Genomic DNA, 10,405 nt, shown 5'->3' with positions numbered 1-10,405 from the left:
AAAAAAAACCACATAATTCCATATAATGCCCTTAGACTAAGCATAATAAGCACTACTCTTTGACAACACAAACTGGCTGTTATTCTGTAGTTACAATGTTACAATCACTAACATACAACATGGGGAATGTTTGGGGCCTTGCTGCACAGATGTAAATGTGCAGGACAAAGGTGGGAGATAACCACAGCAAATTCTTGAACAGCACAGTTGCCCTAATTTATGACATTCCAGGTGGAAGTAAGTATTCATCTGCCATGTCAGATGGAATGTATTCTTTTTAAAGACATGGATTCTACCTCCAACACAGAATTTCCAAGTATCGAAAGAATGGCCTACGTCTTTAAATTCCAACAGAAGAAAATTTTCAAATTGGAAAAAAGGACAAATTCAAGGAAAATTGCTAGGCAGAGGCTTGGAAATATGAAAAGAAAAACCCAAACAAACAAAAAAACCCACAACCACCAATCCAAAGAAAGGTTAGAGCAGAGAACTAAGAAAACTGTTAAAAAGAGAGAAGTGAGTATCACAGCAACAAAAAAGGAATAAAAGATAGAAGTGTGAACACATTATATAAATGAAAACAAGAAAATGCTGAAAGCAAAATGCACAACATAAGAAAAAAAGCTTTTGTTCACTGCAGACCCAAAGAAACGTTCTTCCAAAATGACATTTAGTATCATTACCAAAAAGACTGAGATCAGTTGTGAGGAGATGAATCACCACAGACAGTACAGTAAATTAATGATGTTTTCTCTAAAGGACTTTTCTGCCTTTGCTGCTATAACTCAATGGTTCAAAATAGAGCTTGACATACAATAGCTTTTCACAGGTAATACTTTGCATCACACTTTGTTTTCTGTTGCAAACAACAACCCAGGCATTTTCTTAAATAAACATACAATATCATGTCACCTAACAATAACAGTAAAGAAAGTGCTGCAGGTATTGCCAAGCATAAAAGAAAAGGGTCTGTAAGCTGGTGAACTGATAAGACAACATCCAAAGGCTGCTTCTAGAGCTGCAAGTCAAATACGGAGAGGTCTGAATTACTTCCTGTAACTTACCAAACTACCAGAAATCAAAAAGAAGGCCAAACATTAATAAGTGGACAAACAAACAACAACAAAAAGCAGTCAAATTCTCTTTTCAGTGCACACAAGTTAATATTTCAAATAAAAACTTACTTCATCTCCTTCTTCAATTAAAGCCTGTATTGTACTAAAGAGAGATCCATAACCTCCTACTGTCACCAGGATGTCTGTGAGAGGGTCAATCTTTCTTCCACAAACTCTCTCATATACTTGAGACAAGGCTTTCACCAATGATGGATGCCCCTGTTCAAAGCAAAGAAATGCATCTGAAAGAGTTCACACATTGGGAACACACCAGTGTTTTGGGGCGCCTTTTTTGGGGGGGGAGGGACTATTGCTCTTCCTCCCATGGATCAAAATAACGCATTTTGAAACGGAAAGATGTGAGATGGACCCTCAGTGTTAATATGTTTTAACAGGCAGCATGGCTTAAAGCATTTGTACATTGGGTAAGCAAAGCTATTTTATTTGAATTTACTAGGAAATTCTTCTTGCATAGCTAATACTTTTGAATTTCTACCTTATCATCATATCTCAGGATAACTTTAGGTAGCCTGTAGGACAGCTAGGACAAGAGACAGGAGGAGAGAAGGGAATAAACTGATATCAGTTAATCTTCCTTACTTTTAGTGACTGCTTCTTACCTACTCATATCTCCATCTGAAGTGCCTTCTCATTTTCATTAACTTTCAACTAAAAATGTTTTGGTGCAAGGAAAATCTTTTTATCTTGGTTATATACTGCTGGTAAACAGCTCCTGTGACCAGAATGATAATTCATATATTGCAAACCTCAGACCACCTTTCGCCAGCTGATACAGAGGTTAGTGTACTCTTCTCAAAATGTGCAATGAACAAGAAAACAAACATAAAACAGAGACGACATAGGAATAAAAAGGCACAACTCTGTTTACTCAGGAAGACTAGAGGTTTCCTGCTATGAAAAACCTTTTTTCCTTCCTTTTTGGATACCTGGTAAAAAAAGAGAAAGCAGTTCTGGGAGAATATTCAGCAATATAACAAAAATCCTCCTCTAAATATTGAACATCGTAGCTCTGCACATAAGGCATAAAATTATGAACCTCTCTGTAAACAAGACCACTGCAATAATTTAAGACTTGCAAGTCATTTTTGATTAAAATTACAGCCACTTCTTCCCATGGGTGTGTCAGCTACACAGGAATGCTGCACCACCTGAGTCACTCCACAACCAGTTCACCACCAAAGTGCTACAAGTTACACACTGTGTAGTGACTATCCTCCAGAGGGGAAACTTCCTCTTTCTAACACTTCCTAATCTCTACTCAGATCTGCTGACATCATGAGTGAATCTTTTCTTGAGACATTGTCTCAACTGATGGTGTACTTCTTTCTCATCCTAGCATTATCCTATCCAATTCACGTCTACACTGATCAAAAAAAGGGAAAATGTGTAATTTACAATCTTTTAATCTGCAAATTGATTTATATTGTCTTTAAAGGTTCATACAATCCTATACACACGCTACCATTTTGCTCTTGAGCAAGTATTCTGCTTTAAGGAAGACTCACAGTCTGTTGTTTGGTAACAGATAAAACTACTAGGGAAACTTAATTTGGGACAGAAAAGTATGAACTACCAGTAAAACCAACTTAAAACGAAGTCAATTTTTTTTTCCTGTGGCAAGTTCTCCACTGACCTCAACTCCTCAAGTTCCACAGTACTTACAAAGCCTCGTGTGTACTGGTTCAGTCTGTCAACTGCTGCTGCTTTTGCCAGCTCTTCTTTAACATAGCTGGGAGGGCATATATCTGGAAGGCCTTGACCAAGATTAACAATTGAAGGATCTGCTGCCACCTTTGTAAATTCAACCCTAGCAGAAAAAAATACATCTTCAATTTAACATATCAGATGGAATTATCTTTTCCTTTAAGAGAATTAGAAGACAAAAGAAGTATTCTGCTTTGCCAAATTCACAGTACAGTTTTTAGAAAGTGCGCTCATGCTGAGAAATAGAGTCTGGAATGTTAAGTAACCACAGGAGTCAGAGAACCCAAAAAAAAGTTAACTTTCTGCTCCACAGAATAACTGTCTTACCAGCAGAATGGTGCTTATATGCACACTCACAAGCATATAGGTTTTCTGCATATAGGCAGAAGTGAAACAGTACCCTCTTTGCAAAACGAAGTAGACCTGAAGGAGAACAGGAATATTACATGATTTAAAGGCTAGATTTTGTCAAGTGAAGGTGTCATTTAAACCACCCAGTCTCTATCCTCAATTTCTGAGAATTATTAACTTTTTTTTTAATGACTTTAGGCAATGGATTGCTACAAGCTCTTTGTTAACTGTTTCCAGTACCCTATCAGAAACTAAGCTTAAAGCTCTTGAACAACTTTGTTTGTATGGGTGGGGTTTTTTTTGTTTGTTGTCTTTCACTCTTGTTAACATGTAGTTAGTCAGGAAAGGGTAAAATGCAAAAATTATGCAGGAAAAAAGGAAAAGAAAACATAGCATCACAGTTCAATCAATCAAAAATAAAAACAAATTGCTAACAAAAAAGAAACCCCACCTTCTGAGGCTGGATGACCAAAACAACATTGTGTTTGTACATTATATACTTACACATATATATACATACATACAAATGTAAGCCCCAAGCTGTTTTCATTAACTAACAAAATCCCACCTTTCCCAGTGACGGTAATAGTGTTTTGTGACCAGTTTTATAACTAGTAAAAAGCATACTAAGAATAAGAAATTCCAAAGACAAGCAATAATGGCTTAAAAATAAAGTCAAATTCATTTGGTAAACAAGAAGTGAGTATTACTGAGATAATTATTCAACTCAAATTTAAAATTGAAAGCCAGCTATACTGCCACATCCAGGAGCTATACCTGTCTTATCTGGTTTACTGTCTGTGCCTAATGTCTCATGCTCAGAAATACTATTTAACAGAATTTGGTTCATTGCTTCTTCTTTTAAGCAGGTAACAAATATATTTCAGCAGAGACAGCAAGAGCTGTGCACTTTCTTATTGGCAATAATTATCAATCTGGAAAGAAAATACACTAGCCAATGGCCTTTTCTGAAAAGGAAATATTTTCCTTTTACTTACCACACATTGCTATCAAGGCCTTCAATTCGTCTTGTGTTTTTGTGTCTAAAAGCCATTGTCTGCAAGGTCAAAATATAAAGATAGAACAGTTTTGTTAGGAAAGACAAAGTACTACATTGTTGGATCCTGCATGACAAACCCTCCTTCGTGCTTTCTGAAATATACCACCGCCAACTGAATTCAGATCTTACTCAAAATTATAGACACAGTCTTTCATTAAAGCTTCTGTAATAGCTTGAACACAGACTAAGAAGAAAATACATTAAAAGTGTCAGAAATCCTCATTCATCGCTATCTAAAACTGAATTGGCAGCAAGGATGGATGAGGAGCATAACTTAGCTCAATAGCTTCAAAAAATGATCTAAAAATAAAAATTAGAATACATACATTCTTTGTTTTTTCGATGATATACTAATATCTTAACAGCTGTTTTTCTTTCAAGCCCGATACAGTTTGGAAAGTTTTTTTTTTTTCAATGCAATTTTATTTGCCAATATGATGGTTAGCAAGAAAATAGAAAAGGTAGTTCATATTACAATACATCAAACACATTAGAATGTGTCTTTTTGCTGTATATTAAGACCACTACTGAAAGTCTTAGGAAACTGCTTTAGAATATACATCATAGTTCTCCCTGTAAACTTTTTAATGGTTCTGGTATTAAAAATAAAAAGAAGAAGATTTGGGAAAATAAAACCACCAAATTTATTTGTATGTGCAAGCAAAAAAATAATCATAAAGCAGTGCATGTCCATTTCTATCTGGAAATCAGCTTGACACTTGAAAAGCAATTCACATAGAAAATAAGACCCTTAGAGCCCCAAACACTACGGTTTCTTTGAGTCCGACTACTAATTTCAGTGACTTTTACCACTGTTTGGTATTATTCATTTATGAAAGATTCAAAAACCAAGTACTCCAGCTACCACACTTTGAGAAGGACTAAATACCTGAGTTGCCATTATGTTTAAAGTTTCAACTTTGAAACAGTGGGATTGACTTTCAGTTGTAATTTCATGCAGGTACATGTTTGTACTCAGTCATTTTACAATATGAAGTTACTACATGTGTAACCATTTGAAACGTGGGAAAACAATAAATAAACTAACAGATATTTTGCTGCTCATTTGTTTTCCGCATGGATTTAATTCTGACCTCATCTGTAAGAGACAAATATCCAAAGAACAACACATAGGACATCTTTTGTTTATCCTCAGGCAGCAAACAGTAACTAGACAGACATACACGATAGTTAAGAATGAGTTTTGACTGGGTGATCAGTACTGCATCTATTTAAAAACATATAGTTTAGAAGATGAATCCAATTTTACAATGTTTGTCTTGGTAAATAAATGTCTGCCAGTATTATATAAATATCAATAACGCAGGTTCGACTGAGCCCCTCTCCACACACACTTCCATTTTTTTCTCTCCACATGCTGGACTATTACTCATACTATAAGGTATAAGAAACATTGCTTTGCTACTTTCCAGCTAAAAATAGAGAATTCTGTACGGTGCCATGAGAAATTTGTTCTATTGATCAGCTCCTCCTAAAATTGTTTCTGCTCACTAGAAGCCTTTCCACTGTAGGTCTTTATTCTTAACTGTAACATAGATCTTAACTTCCGTAAGTAATTTTCCATAGCTAAAAATATGTAGGCAAGTAAAGTAAGTCTGTTACAGTCCTCACACTACTTTAAGTTTAAATACTTAATATTTCAGGTCTACTTTTGTGTGTGCCTTGAAAATAGCTTTGAAACAGAACAACTAAACTTACACCAGTTTTCAGATGTTTGGCTTACAGTAGAGTTCACAAGTCCAGCTACTTTGACAAAGTGAACAAATTATAAATGATACCCTAAGGAGCATTCTTTCTTCTAAAAGGTCATGAGAACTCTGAACGTTCCTTCTTAGTGTAGCCCAATTACATCACAGCTTGATAATCTTCAAGCCCTTTTTGGGTGCAGAGCTAGAACTGCCATGAGTTTAGGATCAGTGTTAAACTAAGAGCCATGTCCTCATCAAGCTCTAACTCTAACCTCCTGCTTTCCCTAACACTGATTGCTTTAGATGGAAAGTCAGGTGCTGCTTGTATTTATCTTTTTCCATAATACAAAGAAACTTGTGAGCAAACTGAATGGCAATACATTTAATGACAGAAACACATACTTCTACATAATTAAATTGTGGAATTCAACATCAAAAGCTGCAAATGAAGTCAAAATCTTAAGTAAATTCAAAAATAAAGACAGGATGAAATTTCAGCTCCGACAGTAAGAACATCCAGGTACTTTAAACAGAATAAAAATACAGCACACAAAAAACTGACTTAGGCCAAATCTGACTTCCCAAGTGGCTTTTATGTTAAAACAAGCCTCTCATTTGAGCAAACTGTGCTACAGTTATCTGTATAACAGCTTCAGCAGCTGTCTATAGGATCTGACACGTGCCTTGGTTGATCCAGCTTGCTAACTAGATGAACTGCTCCGTGACCTGGGAGCACAAAAAAAAAAAAAAAAAGACATTCCAGAGTTCTATACACACCAAGCTTAGCCTCCAGCCACACACCATATCACAATGTTTCTTTTCTCTCAGCAAAAGAGAAAGACTTAAGCTGAAGTTAAACAATCTCAAATGCAGTTAAGCTGGGAAATTAAGGAGATGCTATAAAAAAATTAAGCTTGCAGTGTTTTTATATCCCTTGCTATAGCAGCATCAAAAATCACAACTACCCCTGCTGAATTAACAGAAAGCTGAGATACAAAGGAATTGACGTACCGAAATTCTGTGATAAAGCTGGCAGGAATCAGCCTCCTGTATCTCAGGCTAACGCTAACAATTAGGCAATCCTTTCAGCTCGTACCTGTAGCACTGACTTTAAAAACTGAAATGGTTATACAGAGCAATAATTGCCAAATTCTGTTGCGTTCATGTGGTTAAATATTTAACTTGCTAGAAGAACTTACTTTAGTCTTAATACTAAATGCTTGGGTGAAGGTAACTAGGAGTAACGAAAATACAGCTAATGTGAATTTATTGGCAGCATTACAAAATCAGTGGCTCTCTAAAATATTGCACAAAATAGTTTTATCAATGAAGTAGATTGAATACTTACATCAGAGGCTGAAAGCTTGATGGACCTAGAAAGTAAATTTGTTTGTAGTTGGTACGTTCCAATGCCACGGCAACAGAGGCTTCGTGAAACAAAAAGCATGCCTGTATAACAAATAAGTAATCTGGAAAAAACCCTTATATTGCAGGAACAAGTTTCCTAAACATCACCAAGCATTTTTAAAAGATAAAACCTTCTCTTCCTATCAGTGGTTTTTTTCTTTGAAATCAATTCTAGTAAATTACCACCTTATCACATTCTATATGAAGCAAGGATAAAACTTTAGCTGACAGTTACAGTTAAAATTTTTCTGTCATACAAAATGAAAGTTTCCTCTATTTGAGAGCAATAACCTTTTTATTTTTTCCTTACAATGAAAATTAAGACCTAAATGCAATTGAAAGTCTCTGTTAAAATTGTGAAAACGCATTTGTCTAATACAAATTACTATCAGAGTTGACAATTTACACACAACATAAAAAGGAGCCAGCATTAAAACCAGTCTCCATTTTCAGGTGTTTCAAACTAAGCATTCAAATCTGAGATAATTAAAATGACCACTCATACTGCAGTAGCAGGTCTATGCAGTTCATATAACTAAAAAGTTTTGCCTCAATGACTTGGGCAAACATTAAATATTTAGCATGGCTGAAAATAGACAGCCAGAAAGGATGTTCTGCATGAAGTAACAGATTGTCCACTGGCCGCAAAAAACAAGCCCTGTTAATCAATGACTGCAACAAGACATATGAGCGGATACCTCAGGGAGCTACTTCCAAGAAGTTTGTTTAAACATATGCATCAGATGACAATGCGAAAATGAACTGAATTTGTAAGAGAAAAACGTAGGAGCTTTTCTTTAGGAAGAATGGATTTATTCCCATAAAACAGTGTTCCTTATGCTGAAAATGTAAATAAAGACCACCTCCTTTTAAGGATGCCTCATATAATAAGTTTTAGAAGTATGTTATTTTGCCTTTCTTTTTCCAGTACTACAAACTCAGTCTCAGTTCTGAAATTAAGATCCTTCTGACACGACGCTGACTTGAACTTAACTCAATTAGATACTCAGGAATATCCATACAAGCCCACGGCATTTAGTGATCTGCAAAAATGTAATTCACTGATGTTTCCTTTAAAAGCAGAAATAGTAGCAATGTCCTCAACTCTGGTGGCCAGAGGACTAGCAAAAATAAACAGCAATGAAATATTCCACACCAGTCAGCAGATACTCTGAGAGACACAAAAGAAATACGTATGTTTAATAAGATCTGTAACCACATTTAAAGTTACTTTTAATAATAGCACTTAGCATATTTGACATAAATTTTGATAACTACAAAGACAAATAAAAAAAGATCGTGAAGCCCTCCTGGCTGTGTTCAACATATGGATTCTACCTTATGTTGACTACAGCAACAGTACTACTCTCCCAGGGTTAGATGAGTGACAAAGACAACCTTACTTTTACAGCAAACAATTGCAGTAGTTATTGAAGTGTGACAAATAGGCATGTCTTTATCTGGTCATTTTATACTGAGGAGTAGCAAGATGATATAAAAAATTTCCAAATTCAACATGCAAAGTTATCTTGCAACCTAACAGAGACAAAAAAAAAGTCTGTAAGTATCGATAGCATTAGTGCCATGCTACACTAAAAGGTAGTGTGATATCTGATAAGGCATTACTTGCTGGGAGGCAGTCATGCAAAACTATAGCATATCATGAAGAGCAGCAGACCTGTATCACTGCAGTGTGGTCAATCTCTGAAGGTACACGAGATACCTGAAGTAAAAATTGATACCCACCTTTAATGCCAGAGAAGTGTAGAAACTGTGAAAATTTTATGAGGAATAGAAGGAAAAAAAAAATTCTGGAATACATGGAAATAGTGGGAAAAAATGGGAAAAAAAGCTTCAACAAGGAAAGTCGAGGTTTCTGTATGTAGTTCTGCTACACCGAAACACTTGCAATGCTTTTCCAGGAAATGCTCTTCCCTCTCCTGCAACATGGAATGCTTGCTTTTAAGCAAAATTTTAAGGAAATAAAGGCAAAGGCCTGCTACAGTCTCCACCCCAGACATCAAAAAGAAAACACAACCTACTCTTCTTTCTCCATGCACACACACACATTCCCATTATTATTGTATATAACATGCTAACACAGGCTCTCCCTCCTCTCCTTTGAAACTACAGGCCAAGTGCTGCTGTCCCTTTATATTTGCCTTCTGCTTAACATCTGTTGCATATACAAACATAAAAGAATGTGGTATCTCGGGCAATCTTTATGAATTCTTTGAAAGACTGCTTCATTGTACAGCCAGAGAGGGAAAGCATCGGAGGAAGAGAGCATGCCGCCTTACAGACTCCTCTCCACAACACTTTCTCTGTCACACAGAAGCAATTCATGACAGACCAGGCCAAGAGAACCGTTGCTGGACTGTGGGAGGCTGGGCATTTTAACAAAGGCCACTGAAACTTAACTGCTGCACGTGACAACGTTTTGTCCCTTTCTTTTCCATACTCCGCAAAATGAGGAAAACCGAGCGCAGAGAAACAAACTTCACCATGCAAAAGGAGCAGAGGGATCAGACGGGGCTTCGTTTTACTTCTCCCCCACATCTGCGGCACTTAGCCGTCTCACACTGCGCTTATCGTTCCGCTAACACGCACCTACCAAAGCGTACTCTCAACGTGAAGCACCCCGAGCTCACAGCTGGAAAGGCACCAACTAACCAACCAGCCCGCCCGCCTCACCGACGGGCCTCCTGCCGCCTCGGCCCCCAGCTGCGCAGAGGCGCAACGAGCCGCTAGGGGAGGAGCCTTGAGGCGTCCTCTCAGTCCTGGCGCGCAGGTGCCGTGAAGAAGCGGCCTGCCGCACCTCCCATGGTCCGGGACCCGCCCCCCGCTGTGGGCCATCCAACCGGCCAGCGCGCCCGCGCTTCCCGCCCCGCCGCCGCGCTCCCGCCCACCGGGAAGAACCGCTCGGGTGCAGTCCAGCCGCCCGAAGGGATGAGTAAAGCCCCGCTGGCCTCTGAGTTCCCGCCGACGCGTCTAAGGAAAATGGCGGCTGCGCGGTGCCGAGAGCTCGCCAGCAGCCC

General features: G+C 37.7%; 1 protein-coding gene across 10 annotated transcripts in view; it reads right to left on the bottom strand.

The window, feature by feature from the left end:
* Window positions 1-10,198, bottom strand: part of KYAT3 (kynurenine aminotransferase 3) — a 20,418-nt gene extending 10,220 nt beyond the window's left edge. The window contains exons 1-6 of one of the 10 annotated variants that reach the window (XM_010715948.3): window positions 9,978-10,197; window positions 9,046-9,090; window positions 7,309-7,409; window positions 4,190-4,248; window positions 2,799-2,943; window positions 1,185-1,334 (exon numbers count right to left, since the gene is read on the bottom strand). In XM_010715948.3, the coding sequence (XP_010714250.1) occupies window positions 1,185-1,334; window positions 2,799-2,943; window positions 4,190-4,248; window positions 7,309-7,407 (453 nt within the window). In that variant the 5' untranslated portion in view covers window positions 7,408-7,409; window positions 9,046-9,090; window positions 9,978-10,197. Of the gene's footprint in view, window positions 1-1,184; window positions 1,335-2,798; window positions 2,944-4,189; window positions 4,249-6,971; window positions 7,078-7,308; window positions 7,410-9,045; window positions 9,091-9,113; window positions 9,308-9,977 lie in introns of those variants that run through there. The other 9 variants (XM_010715947.3, XM_010715950.3, XM_010715949.3 and 6 more) reach the window with 9 other exon arrangements.
* Window positions 10,199-10,405: the final 207 nt, after the last annotated feature.

This window comes from Meleagris gallopavo, chromosome 10, assembly GCF_000146605.3.
Source record: "Meleagris gallopavo isolate NT-WF06-2002-E0010 breed Aviagen turkey brand Nicholas breeding stock chromosome 10, Turkey_5.1, whole genome shotgun sequence".
In the NCBI taxonomy this organism is placed as follows: Eukaryota; Metazoa; Chordata; class Aves; order Galliformes; family Phasianidae; genus Meleagris; species Meleagris gallopavo.
The sequence above is the reverse complement of the archived record's forward strand: the minus strand, read 5'-3'. Positions and strand labels throughout refer to the sequence as shown.